The sequence below is a fragment of the Cephus cinctus genome, unplaced genomic scaffold (genome assembly GCF_000341935.2).
Source record: "Cephus cinctus unplaced genomic scaffold, Ccin1 Ccin1_scaffold2559, whole genome shotgun sequence".
In the NCBI taxonomy this organism is placed as follows: domain Eukaryota; kingdom Metazoa; phylum Arthropoda; class Insecta; order Hymenoptera; family Cephidae; genus Cephus; species Cephus cinctus.
In genome coordinates, this window is record NW_014334296.1 from 19064 (window position 1) to 33555 (window position 14492).

At 41.1% G+C, this 14492-nt stretch overlaps 2 protein-coding genes across 5 annotated transcripts; one reads left to right on the plus strand and one right to left on the minus strand.

Annotated features, from left to right (window-relative positions):
* Window positions 1-1453: 1453 nt before the first annotated feature.
* LOC107274251 (probable ATP-dependent RNA helicase DHX35) lies at window positions 1454-5817 on the minus strand. The gene is made up of 12 exons (XM_015753207.2): window positions 5142-5817; window positions 4830-5044; window positions 4070-4249; window positions 3862-4002; window positions 3629-3791; window positions 3403-3564; window positions 3178-3324; window positions 2814-2955; window positions 2436-2722; window positions 2036-2341; window positions 1808-1961; window positions 1454-1715 (listed from the first exon to the last, which is right to left on the minus strand). Exons 1-12 carry the CDS (start codon window positions 5170-5172, stop codon window positions 1589-1591), a joined length of 2055 nt encoding a protein of 684 aa, XP_015608693.1. The 5' UTR covers window positions 5173-5817; the 3' UTR covers window positions 1454-1588.
* A 597-nt stretch (window positions 5818-6414) lies between these two features.
* Window positions 6415-13709, plus strand: LOC107274238 (mucin-6). 4 transcript variants are annotated; one of them, XM_015753174.2, is made up of 21 exons: window positions 6415-6694; window positions 7024-7192; window positions 7332-7511; window positions 7620-7738; window positions 7822-8071; window positions 8178-8390; window positions 8502-8680; window positions 8770-8979; window positions 9077-9236; window positions 9359-9433; window positions 9518-9856; window positions 9937-10093; window positions 10177-10382; window positions 10475-10622; window positions 10714-10913; window positions 11173-11310; window positions 11426-11522; window positions 11590-11666; window positions 11747-11903; window positions 12408-12577; window positions 12723-13709. In XM_015753174.2, the coding sequence occupies exons 2-21, from the start codon at window positions 7145-7147 to the stop codon at window positions 12885-12887; spliced, it is 3288 nt and encodes a 1095-aa protein (XP_015608660.1). In that variant the 5' UTR covers window positions 6415-6694; window positions 7024-7144; the 3' UTR covers window positions 12888-13709. The 4 variants fall into 4 exon arrangements, with proteins under 4 accessions (XP_015608660.1, XP_015608658.1, XP_024947272.1 ...); XM_015753172.2 differs by having other exon boundaries at window positions 7043-7192; XM_025091504.1 differs by having other exon boundaries at window positions 7048-7192.
* Window positions 13710-14492: the final 783 nt, after the last annotated feature.

Sequence of the window (14492 nt, forward strand, 5' to 3'; positions counted from 1 at the left end):
AAAAAAGACAAGAAATAATGAAAGCCATCACGGTGCGTGAGCTACGGGCCTGACAGTAGAATTACCGATGAATTAATGACTGAGAATTATCGATTTAAGGAGCATGCACATATTCGTCCGTCACATTTGATGAGATGATAAGTAATCGGTAATCACTCTCGTAATTTGATACCTCGATATTATTCGGCGGCAACGAGTCGTGCCAGATTTTTTCCAACTGAGGACTTGGATCACAGCTATGAATAATTATCAGCGAACGACATCATCTTCCAATGATTCGCACTATAGTGACTGAAAGGTAGTAGAGATGCAATGTTGACGAAAGGAACGTCGTGACGTCATCGCGCCGAGACAACAGGATTTCAACGGAGATCCTTTCCGCTATTCTATGCCGAGAGCATCGAAAATATTTGCAAATACATTAACGATCCTGGCACCATGAAATTATTTTCTATTTGTTGTTGGCCAACAAACAAAAAACAATTTACTTTACGCAATCTATGCTCTCGAAAACTTGTACGATTCAATGATCGGGGTTGCTTTCGATACCTATAAGTTTGTCCTATCGTCCTATTTTGCAGTCCACTGTTCACTTCCGTCTACTCGCTTTTAGCGAGCTGCATTTTGCACTTGCCGAACGAAGCACAGACTGATGACAGAATGAAAATATTTCTTCTACAGGCAATAGTAATAACGAGGAGTTACGCTGTCGCGGCGTGTGTGCCTTTAAACGACCTGCACTTTTATTTCTTCAGAAAATTCATGACAATGCGAATGTGTGTCTTTTGAATGTTGCCTATTTAGTTATCGGGGTCGGACATGAAGTATTCATGAGAGAAAACCAGTTAACGCTGAGCCAACATTATTTATTACTTTTAGTACAAACTGGTCGACCAGCCAAAGACTAATTAGTATACAGAGTCAACGGCGTCCATGGACCGAGAGTGAGTTATATCTGGAAGGCCTAGCGAATAGATTAATAAGATGCTAACTCCTTTTGTGCGACTCACTAAATTTTCATAAGTCTTATCCAAGAATCGAATATTCTTTTTGTCAGAGATGCGGGTTTCATAAAAATATTTGCAGTGTATACTGGAGATAGCGCGCACTCGCTTTCAGTATGATTTCGCATGACAGGCGCAATGTGGAAATGAAACGTTTTCACACGTGCGTGGTTTATCACGCGGAAGCACCCCTTGTACAACATACGTAATAGGTAGTACCCGTGATACTGTATTGCACTTGCAGCTCTTTATCAATAAACTTACTTTTTCCTATTTTTATACTTTGCCGATGAATTTTTTAAGTCAATTTTCTTAAAAATGAAGTCTCGTAAAGAAAACATTTATTCTGCAATTTCGATTTACTTTTCCATTAAGAATCATCTCCTTCTCGGTTCTTCCATGATTTCCGCCCACCCTGAATACATGTATGAAAAATCAAACTCGAGTTATACAGAATAAAAAAATGTATTTCTTTAATGAGAAAACGGTAACAAAAGAGCCATATTAATTTTATATAATGCGCATTAGATTTAATCTACTACATAAGATATTTAATAGGAAAATCAATATCCACAGTAAAAGGCTTAAATAGGATCGATTGCGGCTCGTTCGTAAAAATGTGGTGCCAATTGTTCGAGCCACTCCGGTCGAATGACTGTAAGCTCTCTCATGTATGTCTTATTGGTCTGTAGTATCTCGCAGAAAAGCACCCTGGAATAAAAGAAATAAAAGAAATAAGGGAAATAAGGACTGAAAAGGAATATCGCGTTAACTCGTCCCGTAAAAATATTCTATTAACATACCATTGTGGCTGTGGTACGGTATAGAGGCAGCTATTTGAATGAATATATAGATCCCTACTACCTCTGACTGTTCTGTAAACCCCCGTGTAATGAAGGTACGCGGCGTTTGGAAAAAGACCAGCCGTTATGCACTTGAGCAGTTGTTGCACATCACCTTCAATTCGGAATCAGAAGACTGCAGGTGTCATATACCAATCGATGAATTACTACCAACTAATTTCACCTTACCGTTGCACGACATCGCCTCTATCTCAAGTTTACGAAGAAGTCTTCGCATCTGTGTACGTATTTCCGTAACTCTTTGCAATGCCTTGCTATTGAGAAAGTTCTTTTGACACCAGACCGACGTCCTATTCTTCTCGTAGGCCGTGTAGACGTTAAGGAGCGTTATCAGATCACCCTCCTCAACTTCGAATTTCCGGTGAGCAACACGAGCCTTCAAAGCCGCCTGACCCCCAGCCGGTCTCACGAAAACGTTCTGTACTTGAAGCATCGCCAGTATTGTTGTCATCTCCTCTGAGCAACCTATCTCACCTAAAATTTCGTGGTATATCCGCAACCTCTTTAAAAGATATTCAGGGGGTTGAGTAAAAAAAAAGGGTGTACAAAATACATAATGTTACCGCACCAGAAGCTATGAGACACTTGGCAAATACCGGCTCCAGAGGTATTTCGGCCATTTTCATACCCACGGGATTGGTCAGCTCTCCATTGTCGTCGATCGCACCCAAAGCGTATAACAGTTCCAAGCCCGAAAGAAGATTCTTACTTGGGGGTGATGAGGGAAAGTTGAATCGTAATACGTTGTCGATTCCCAGAGCTTTCAGTTGTAGTATCGCTGGTGCTAAATCGGAACGTTGCATTTGCGGAGGAGTGACATCAACAAGACTCTCGTAGGCCTCCTCGGTGTAGAGTCTAACCGAACGAAAAAAAATCATGCAATATTAAACACAAGAGTAAAGTATAGGATACGTCCATCCACACGGCAAACGAGGTCGACTCTTACCTATAAACCTTTCCTGAACGAACGCGGCCAGCCCGGCCTGCCCGTTGCTCGGCCGATGCCTTCGAAATGGGCGCGACTATTAGACTGTTTGTTTGTGTTTCGACTTCGAACCAAGGAATCTTTGCGAATCCACTGTCGATCACTGCTTGGACATAGTTGTTAATGAGCCTACAGTTACCGACCTGAGTATGTACTCGTAAATCACTCTTACAGGGTCTCTTAATAAGCTGAAGATTTCGTTAGTCAATGAGCATCCCAATTTAGTGTATAATTAATTACCATTGCTGATTGAATTGCGTTAGCTTAAGAGACGCTATTTGAGAGAGGAATGAGCATGAAAACTATTCTTTAATGCAAGACCAACCATAAACAATATTGGGAATGGTAACGGATGTCTCTGCTATATTGGTGGCCACAATGATTTTGCGGGTGTCCTTCGCAGCTCTCCAGAAAACTTTAAGCTGCTCAGCGTTTGGCAAAGAACCATACATGGGCAGAGCTAATAGTTTTTCTGTAAAAAAAAAAAAAAAAACATAATAAGTCGTCATGTGGCCTATGTTGCAACTTTCATCGTGAAAAGTTCACTTACGTTTCTCCTCTTTGATAAGCTTGGCGTGTTCGGAGAGAAGGGAGACAGCTCGATCTACTTCCTCCATACCCGTCAGAAAGCAGAGCACGTCTCCGGATTCCTCCTGTTCGTGTAACCGTAGGCATGTCTCAACTACGGCCTTTACATAATCTGCCACCGGCTCTAAGGATCATGCATGTCCTTTTCAGTATATCCAGACCTGATCTCCTTTTTGCACTTTACTCACCTCGAACGTAAAATACATCAACAGGAAACGTTCGTCCCTCGATGGTCAAGATCGTTGCCGTGTCTTTCGAAGAATCTTTCGTGGTGTTTGTATTGAAGAAATCGCGAAGTTGCTCAGCGTCAACAGTCGCCGAGGAAACGACGACCCTCATGTTTCTCCGCTTCTGCAATAAAAAACGAGATCCATATCGGTTAGATAAGTTTTACCTTGCTCCTTGGCAAACCGTTACTTACGCGAAGGACTTTCTTCAGCAACCCCATAATAATGTCCGTGAGCAACGTTCGTTCGTGCACCTCGTCCAAGATAATGACACAGTAATTGGTCAAGAGAGGATCTCCCATCATCTCGCGAAGCAAAATGCCCTCCGTCATGTACTGGTCGAGAAAAATAAAATATCAAAAAGAAAAGTGGTAGGATTGCGAAGAGATATCGGCAACGCACCTTTATCTTCGTCATTGATCCAGTGCAATCGTCAAAACGTATCGTATAACCTACGTCCGTACCGAGGATCGAATTGCGTTCATCAGCAACTCTACTGGCCAAAGATGTCGCTGCCACTCGTCGTGGCTCCGTGATAACGATACATTTGCCATCTGAAGCCCATCCTGCTTCCACGAGATACTGCAACCGCACGATGGTATACAAGTAATAGAGAAAGCAAAAAAAGTGAAACTCAAAGACGAATATCGCCAACATCTGGCAAGTAAGAGGAATCATTCGCACGATGAACAATGGATGGCTATTATGTTGATGCTAGGTGATATATGGTAGCACTCGTCGTCGAGGGAGCATCGGAAAAATGAACATTGGCTCGTTTAGCCTTTCGGTAGCTCTTGCATTCTCGAGTCAAGTCTTACGAGTATAACGATGATGCTTTATACTACTTGTTAGAGCAACTGTACTTGACAGAACGAACCCCTACCGCCCGAATACAGACGACGATATATTTCCCAAACGGCTTAAAATACGAATTCAGTCTTAAAATGAAATTTGGAAATATTTTAACAAAAAACAGAAAGATGTACATGAGTGCAGATTTAGACACTTACAATGACTGAAAAAATTATCCAAGGAAAAAAAGTTTTATTTCTTCAGTCTTAATTTAGCTTAAATTACAATATACATTAGGTTACAACCATTACAAACATGCAAGATAAATATAATTAAGAAACTTTAAAAAAAAAATATTAGATCAACTGACCTGGGGTACTTGTGTGCTCTTACCACAACCAGTCTCGCCAATGAGCACTAATGTTTGATATTTTTCCAATAGATAAATAATATGATTACGATTCTTGAATATTGGCAATCTTTGACGCTGCAACTCAATAGCCAAGGAATGATGGGCATTGTAGACAAATTGTGTTGAAGAATGAGCATCTATGTCAGCTTTATCCTCTTGCCAAGAATTTTCTCCTGTAATTGAATGCCTAAGAATGGTTGCCTGCTGAGGATGTTTAAACAATACAGATGGATAAGACCATCAATTAGAGTACTTAATTTAATAACTTGCCTGGCCTTTTAAATCTTGGTTTCCCAATCATTTTATCTATGTATTTGAGTTTGAGACCTTCTATTCTCTTTCGACTACTTTGTTTGACTCGTGAGAGGCCAATGCACACACCAGCTTTTAAATGAAGGCTGCAGTTATATGTTTATATAATTGACCCATGAGATCACTATCTGACTTTGACAGATGAAATATAACGAATTTTCCAAATTTTTAGCACATGCTGCCTAACCACCGAAATACATGTCTTGTTTCATTAAATATATTCCACTGATATCGAATTGAAAATATTTAAATTAATCATAGGAGTGTTAAATGCTGGGTACCGTACAATTTTCGTTAATTAACATTGAAAGCGACTGTCAGGCTTGGTGGAAGTAACCGTGGCGAGACTCGACTATATCATTTACAACAGTGTACACGTTTCGTTATTATACCTTAATCGTCTCGACATAGCTTTATTTCAGAAAAAGAATGGAAATTCGACACTTTTAGCAGAGATGAGCAAGGAGATGCACAACGCTTCGGTTTCAGCGATACTAAAAACAGAGATGAGTGGGGAGATTCATAACGCTACGGTTTTCAGCGATACCAAAAGCATGGCGCTAAATCGTAGTGGCGAGTCCGGGAGTAGTATTTTGTGATCATGGCCTCTGTCGATAATCCATATCCCGTCGTAGCCGAGCTGAACGTGATCACGAACGTGTAGCCTGGCCGGCAGAGGTTCTCCGTAACTTACCGCTGGTTCCCAGAGCAATCTTTAGAATGAGAAGGCTCATCATATATTGCCTAAATACTTTTTTTTATTATCTTAAACTCGAGTGCACAGTGTAAGCTCGATAAGATTTACTAAGCCAAAAGCCAGCACCTTATGCCTGCCTGCGTTAAGGAGTGCAGCGATGTGGTGCTAGCTTCCAGCATTATTTAACGATAGTTCCAAGCGGAACTATGGTCTTAACATTGAGTACTAAAGCGAACTAACCCGGAACTGTTTGAGACAATCTGAAAACAACACTGAAAGCCAGCTCCTTATGCATACCTGTACTGAAGCGTCTGTTGCGACTACTATCCTTAATAGGTATTTTACCGATGTTACGTAGCAGAACTACTGTTAAAACCTATCAGGAACTAGAGAACTCCTCGAGAACTATTAAAAAAGCCTATTGTTGAATCATTTTTACATTGACCTACAATTGGCAATGTAGAAACCTGTAATAAATTATCTAGTTTACAGTACATCCAATAGAGTCGCTGTTTATTACCTTAAATTATGATCCTAATACGTGGTCTAGCGCAATATAGTTAATATACTGTGTCTGTGCCTGTGTGGTGTTTGTATAATAGGTTACGCTGCGATCTCCAAAATGACATTTCTAGCTTGTAGATGTTATTTACGAAAAATCAAGTAAATCTACCTAGATAGCCAGGTCCGCAAATAAATGCTTCCACTGCCCGAAAAGCTTTGCTCTATTTATCGATCGATGTGAGGTTATGATAACGAATAACTCGACTCGCATCAATGTTTACTGCTGTGACTTCTTCCGGCTACTGCCAAGGTAAACCGGCGAAATTTACGCCCTTATTCAAAGTTGTATGCTCACTATCAAGCATGGCATCATCCTCTCTATAGATCATACATAACCTCTTTTAATCCTCACTCTCTTGTTTTGACATTTCAAACCATTAAACACCTTTCTCGTGCACTTTCGAATTTCCCGGCTAAGCGCACTTGAATCCTCCCAGTGGGCTCACTCTTTCTTGACTCAGGATATTTACATGCTGATGAGATATGTTTGCCATGGCCTCATCTTTACGAACTTTACTGCCATATCCTTGCTTCCTATAAACTTTTGCTCTTATTTCTTGAAGCTCTTTATCTCTGTAGTTTATGCGTGTCTGCTCAGGATAGTTCTAGTAGCCACTCCAAAACTTCCAAAACTTCGCAGGACAAAAACATTTGAAGCTGGAGATATGACATTCAGTGCTGATAAAAACAAAGAACTACAATGATTGGCACAGCCTCTGGACTGGAAGATGCTTGCCATCAAGCTCAGGTACTTCAAAGTTTTCTTTTTTTTTTTAATACACAATGACTGGAAAATGCTATACTTGAAAACTTCTTATCATCTTTCATCGATACTGATGGAGTTCTTGCGATAGTATGTTAATTTTTGTATACAACCGATTGTGTAGGACATGATTGAGCAAGTTCCACGGTACTGGCAAGATCCTATGGGTCTTCCTGAGCCTAGAAAGGAATCAAGCCAGAAGATAGAATTATGTTACCCCAAACACAGTATCCAGGCAAAACTTACGCGGCTATATTTTGAGGAGCTGTCAAAAGTTCCTCATGCGACACCTGACTCGGTCTTGGTACGTAATTAACAATATACAGATAGAATCATTTTGGGGCTTTTTTATCATTATTATCTCATCATTAAAACTATATATATATTTGTGCGTGTGTGTTTGTAATAACAGAACAATCTGGAGAACGAATGCGATCTCTTGGGGCGTTTAGTGCAGAGAGAGGGTCTACACACATTAATTGTTAATCTCTATGCTGGAAACAAAGGATACTCATTAGGTGTAAGAAACTGGTACGAAAGAGTTATTGACAGAGTTTCAGTACTATCACGCGAAACCAAAAGTAAAGATTGTTCATGAGATTATTGTGTAACAGCGAAAAAGGTACCCAATTCGACAAGAATGCTCTACTCTCGGAAACCCAACTAATGGGGTATGAACAGGGTGAACTCCTCTCCTGCATCGACAACGGGCAGCTGCCGTCAATGCTCGCCGAACAGCTGGAAACGAATAACTCGCACCTCTTCTACGACGGTTGTATAATCGCTGAAGTGCGCGATTATAGAAAAGCATTTCCACATAGTAAAGCCGAGGTGCACCACGTTCTCCTAAAGCCAACCACCCAGGTAACGGATTGTTATTCGTTCCTTTTTTCGTACATACAGCAGACTAAAGTCGCAAGTATATGGTATAATTGTACTTGACCATTGCCCGACCGGTATTTCTTTAAAGAGCGTTCTCTCGGATGTGTCCACGTTAACGAGTGACGGAGAATGGAGTCACGAGGAACGCCTCGTTTTGGAGTCTCATCTGATTGCTGCTACCCAGGGACCACTGTGCCTCGATCCAAGTCCCATACCCAGCCTTGCAACTACGCGGTTAATGCAGTCAAGATCTCTCCTTACGGATCATCAGTTAATGCGACAAGCCAAAAAGTTCTCTCAGGTAACACTTAATGATCGTTCATTTGATGCAACACTAAGCAAGTTATCCAACTATCTAACGAGAACTCTTTAATGACATTTCCAACACTGAAGTTGATCGTTTGATTTTCAGGTTACCGTGAATCGCAAAAGAAAATTGGAACAACTTGCGCAACCTGAAGGACTTACGATACAGGACCTCATGCAAAAGCTTCGTGCGAAAAGGGGATTGCCAACTAGCACTGCCTGCCCCCCACCGTCTCTTGCAAATCCTCCTCTACTTCCACCTAGCACACCCATTGACGTTCTTAGGTATATCACACCTTGAATATTGGCTTCGCTTTGCATTGGACATGAATTATGCAACCCTCTAATTCGATAAATTTTTGTCACGTCTTTAGGTACGCAAAGGCGTACGAAAGGCCACGGGAAACTAAAGACTGCCTCCCGCAATTAATAGAAGAATATATATTAGAGACTGAACGTGGCCAAGGCCGTGTCTATCATATAAAGCTCTCGATCCTACAAAGACCTTCGAACTCCGAGTACCTGGGAGAGCTTTACGTGGATCGCGATCATCGCGAGGGCGAAAAGAATGGTTCAGCTTGCAGGTATAATTATGAAAAAAATAAACTGCAAACTGAAAGTACTTTGTATACTCTACATTCCGTTAAAAGATTTTTCTGAACCATTTCCTTCTCTCTTTAGATTTACATTAGGAACTAGAGCTCAGGCGAATCACTATATCCAGCAATTCACAGAGATCTTCACTGAGGAAGGTAGGAAGAACGTTAGAATAATGCACGTCGTACCAGGACAGACTCCCCGAGTTACGTGTACACCAGGGATGCAGCGTGCTCATCAACAGGTTGTTATTAGTGCCGAATTTCTTATCGCTATACATATATTACAAAATGATCATTGCCTATAGGACATTTATAAACTGATATTGATTAAAGAAATTTGATTAGTGATTTTGAATAATTTTAGGCACAGCAAGCACAGGCGGCACAATTAGTAGCTCAGCAGTTACAACAGGCACAGTCTCAACACGTTACACAGCAGGTATGCTTATTGTTCTTCATCAATATATGTCTTCCGATCGTAACATCATTTTGCTTTTTTCTTTCGTTCCTTTGATGTGGTTAGATTATCTCGCGAGCTCAGGGACAACTGAACACTCTGGCTGGTCAAGTGGCTGCGATGAAGACTGTCCTCGAAACTGCTGGTTCAACAACACAGCCTAGTCTAGCCTGCCTCGACTCTACCGTGCAGGTTGTTCAAGGGGTTCCTCAGTCCGAAGCCACAACATCGAACTCTGCACAGCCTCTAACTAACGGCGGACCACATACAGCGACATCTGGACAACTAGAGAGCACGACTTTGCCCGTCGACACAGGATCATGTAACGGATCAGGCATTCTGGTCTTTCAGCAAAAATCCAGCAGCACTCCTAATAATAGCACAACCAGCAATGTTCCCGTGTTGGTCTGTGTTTTTATAATCCACTTTTCTTGCAGCTAATCTGTGCTCAATTCCTAGATACAACCTTTCTCTTTATTTCACAGCAAGCTCAACTTCAAGCTAGAGCCCAGAGCCCATTGGCCGACGGAAATCAGTGTCAGAGTGACGGCTCATACAAAAAACATTCGACAAATCCAGCGATAAGCGCTTTGGTGACATCGCTGATGAACTCTGCGCAACAGTTTCAGCAGCAGGCTGCAGGTATGAATCTTTAAGCATATTTTTACCACGTTTGCTTACTTGCTTACTTGATTACGTGATTCGTGTGTGCGTGCATTTATCAGCGAATGCGGCAGCTGCGGCGATGAATAGTAACGTACAAGCTCCGGTAAAGTCAAACAACGCAGCAATCTTGAGCCTCTTGAACAGCAGTCCGGCTAACCTATCCCAGCAAAAATCACAGCCACGCAGGATCTCTCTGAATGCCGCGATACCACCGAGAGTCATTAGCCATGGAAACGTCATTACTGTGCCTAGTACAACTGGTCAGGTATGCATTCTACTGGGATCATTAAAATTTATGAAAACTGCGTAAATTTTTTAAGGAAGTACAGCTACAGTTAGGTTGTCTTATGTTTTTAGGTAAGGGTTAGCTTCAGTTCTGCTCTCACCAGTCAACTCACCGGTAAGCAACAGCCAGTGAAGGCTACTGCAGTACGACTGGCGAGAGTTCAAGACCCGACCTCAACCTTAGGATTATCCATGCCCGGATTGTCCGCCCTGCTGGCTGGTAATTGCCCGTTATGCGTTCCATAGAGTGTAGCGAGCTCTTTAACAATAACATGATCTTGGTAATAGATCATTAATTACGATATTCTTAGGAACTCCATCGGCGGATAATCCAATTCCTGGAATAAATACAGCTTCGTCTTTGCTCGAACGTTTGACAGCCTCCTCCAGCCAAGGAAGTCAACCGGCGAGTCCAATGACAAGTCCGCCTCCTTCTGGTAACGTCAATCTTCAGAGTGTTAATCTGACGAGTCTACCTGCGGGCACCATTAACGGCCTGCAAAATGTCCAGGTGAGTCAATCGTCCATAACGAATATCGAAAACTACAAACTATTATACGTACCAGTGATTATGAAAGTAACATAAATCTCAAATACGTAAAGATTAAGTTAATCACTAAAGAATATTATTTGAACGCACAAAAAGAGGAAACAGTCTAAGTTTCTCAAATAAACAAATATTTGACTTTGACCACTCTCATAATCATCGATACGTAAATCGATTTTTGAAAATTTTGAACCTACCACAGGCTGTAAAACTGCTTTTTCAGGTTTCATTTCCTGGCTTGTCGCAGCCCATCACGATGTCGCTTAACGTATCGGCAGCTACTGGTTCGGTTGCGCCAACCGGTGTTATCGTGAGCCTACCGATTTCCTCGGCAACCAATACTTGCACTACAGTGTCTAGTGTGAGTTTACTCTGTTCCTAAATAGTTAATTGTACTTTCTCTAGCCTAAGAATTTCATGCGGTTTAATCTAATTAAGAAATTTATGAATCTACAGTGTTTTTCCTCGTTTTACAGATGGTCGCTGCCACGGTCGCTACCACTGCTATAGCTGGTAGTACGCCGACTGTGGTAATCGCCAATCCCGCGAATACTCATTTGTCGTTGCCAATTGGTAAATACATTATACACACCTCATTGATTCTGCGTAACTAGTGCAATAACTTTTTTCTCGCTTTCAGCTCAAATAATTCCTTCGGGAGTAAAGGGCTTGTCACAGCAAAATATACGTAGCAGCAATGCAGTCACTCTGTCTCATGTAAGTTACAGGATGCAATGAGGTCTGTTATACCTTACCAAGTATTTCCTTTTCTTTTTAATAATTTAATTAATCAACAGGGTGGGCAGGCGATTCAACTCGTAGGATCTCAACGACCTCGGCTTAACCAGATGACTCGACAAGTTCAACCGAATCAATTGGTAACTGTGACAAAAACGATGACGGCCAACCAACTTATATTGTCAGGCAACAAACAAGTGTTAACTCCTATAATGGGTAAGTTAGTGTGACACCCTTTCATCACGCAATAAACGTCCAAAGATTTTTATCAACGGTGATAATAATAAGTGTAATAGTAATAAAAGTCTATGCGTGTATTCTCAAAGTCACTGCAAGTACTACGAAAATAGCAAAATTTATTTTAGATGCATATACATATAGTCGGTCCACAAGTCCAATACTTTATTTTGTATAACTTGCAAATAATGCAATTGTTAACAAATAGTTTGTCACTTTCCATAAAATTACGAAAATGTATGATAAAATAAAAAATGGAAATATGTTTCAGTGTAAAAAATGCGTATGCATACTTTGTAACAATAATTGTATGCAAAGCTTATGTGTGACTTATTAGAATCTTCATTGTTTTCGATTTGTCAAAAAAAAAAAGCACATTGAACTCGTGAATCAACTATAGATACATAAGGACAATGGCCCCGTAAGCGTGCAGTACTTTCATTGAATTGTGGAGCGTGGCCTGTATTTCTTTTTTATTTACAGCTGCGAGCAAGCCCGTTTTAATGGCGACACAAGCATCGCCATCCACCCAAGCAGTATCTGCTAATAAACAAACATTAGTCACAAAATCTTTGCACGCAAGGGCTCCGAACACTGGACAGTGTAATTCGCAGGGCCAGCCGCTTGGCACGACGAATCTTTCGCAGCAACAAGTAATTTTGCATATATGTTTAAATACTTTGCTCATTTTGTTTAACCTCCATTATGTCTTCATTTAAATTCGCAATATTCTCCCAATCGCAAATTACATAAAGAACGGCTATTGGCGACTATTGCCTAATTGCATTGTTTTCACAGCTACAAAGGACTTTGGTGAAACCGGTGCAGTTGCAACAATTACAACAATGTCTCGCAGCCCAGCATAAAGCAGCAGTCGGTGCCACGGCTGGGAGCTCGCAGACTCGCACGCAAATTCAAAACCAACGAAATTCCACATCAGGTCCGAGCGAAGACTCTCTCTGAAGATGTTCAAATTGCAGTTACAATGAACATTAACGATGACGACGATGATGGATGACGATGACGGCTACGACGACGACGACGACGACGACGACGACGACGACGACGATGATGATGAATGATGATGATGGGTAAAGGTGATAAATATCACGGCATTATTAATGATTATTATGCATGGCAATCCTCTTCGTCGTCTTACGTCTTTAATAATTGGACCCTCCCACGAGCTACATCGTCGACTTCACTTTTTAATAAAGCACTCACTATAATTTCTTGCTTAAAAGTAATATCACGCCGCGTATCTTGTAAAAATCATTCAGAATCCCGCAGAGAAGATTCGCAAATTCTTATTATAATGCGGTAAACTGATTCTGTCTAGCCTTAAATTGTACGCGGGATCCGATTATATATAAAAAGCAAAAATTTCCTGTCCTCTAAATGGAAAAGAAATGATGTAAATAACGTTTGAAAGAAAAACGAAAGAAACATCTCGCGGGATGCTCAGTAACAATTGTACAAAATGTCGCACCACTCTCAGAACCAGACCCTTCAAATATAGGAACTTCGTCTGTTGCAAGTAAAAAATGAATTTCAAGGCAAATTAACGATGGCAATGTTATCTCCTTCTTTGCCATTCATTATTTTTTCTTGATTTTTGAAATAATGATACCGTGTGAATGTGCAATAAACCTTATTTCAAAGTAAGAATAAACCCCTTGCGACGTTACTTGAGGAAGGTCTCAATTATTGTACATATTAAATATACTTACAATATATGATTTGTTTTATATTAAAAAACGTAATAAATATTCCATTTTTATTATTTATCGATCTTCCTTCAGTTTGAATATCCTTACACTAGAATTTATACTGAAAAAAAAAGGAATGAAACAGAAGCGATGCCGGTTGTTCCTTAAAGGGACGACTCGAGGAGAAGGATAAGAGTTATCAGTTATAAGGATCTCGACCAATCAGAATGATTAGTTCTCGAATTTTGCTATTGTCAAACAGTCTGTCTTGGGACACCGATCGAGGTGTCACGAGCCGGTTCGCGCTCCCGTGTTTGCTATGTGTTGATAGTTTTTCTAGCTGTGTTTCCGATACGGTATAGAAGGTTCTCGCGTTGCTCTCGCAATATCCAGAAAATCCTATTGATTTTCCGCGTGTGTTTCGGAGGTGCAGTGATGTGCGATAATGTAGTGCCCACCCGAGTGTCCCCTGGATGCAGTTCTTGACCTTCGCGGATCAGCTGAACCAGCTCCGGTGAGTAGGTACACTCCAAATTTATTAATTGGTGGAGGGATTTTGATTTTCTGGCTCCAATTCGCGCTGCTACATTCTCGATCAATTGCTCTCTGTATCCCGCACTATTTGCCTGAAGTTTACTCCGACCCTCTTTACCTCAATCTAGCAGTCTGAGCGGCTGTGCATTTCCGTAACAGTCCGCTCCCGATCGCGCATCCAGTTGCGTTTGCTGATTTTACGCGAGCCCAAAGATCAGTACCTACGGTTGTGCTTCTCGATTTCACGCGCTCCCAAAGACAGGATCCGTTAAGTTGTCGTATCTTCTGATAGATTTTGTCACAGCTATCGTTTTGGCAGACTTGG

Bases quoted from the DNA above. Each gene is read 5' to 3' on its own strand.
- LOC107274251 (XM_015753207.2), bottom strand. From the start codon at position 5,172: ATGATTGGGAAACCAAGATTTAAAAGGCCAG. The intron at 5,045-5,141 runs GCAAGTTATTAA...ATTCAATTACAG, and splicing joins ACCAAGATTTAAAAGGCCAG to GAGAAAATTCTTGGCAAGAG. The intron at 3,325-3,402 runs GTAAGTGAACTT...TTTTTTTTACAG, and splicing joins GCTTATCAAAGAGGAGAAAC to AAAAACTATTAGCTCTGCCC.
- LOC107274238 (XM_015753174.2), top strand. From the start codon at position 7,145: ATGATTGGCACAGCCTCTGGACTGGAAGATGCTTGCCATCAAGCTCAG. The intron at 9,237-9,358 runs GTTGTTATTAGT...GAATAATTTTAG, and splicing joins TGCAGCGTGCTCATCAACAG to GCACAGCAAGCACAGGCGGC. The intron at 11,523-11,589 runs GTAAATACATTA...TCTCGCTTTCAG, and splicing joins TCATTTGTCGTTGCCAATTG to CTCAAATAATTCCTTCGGGA.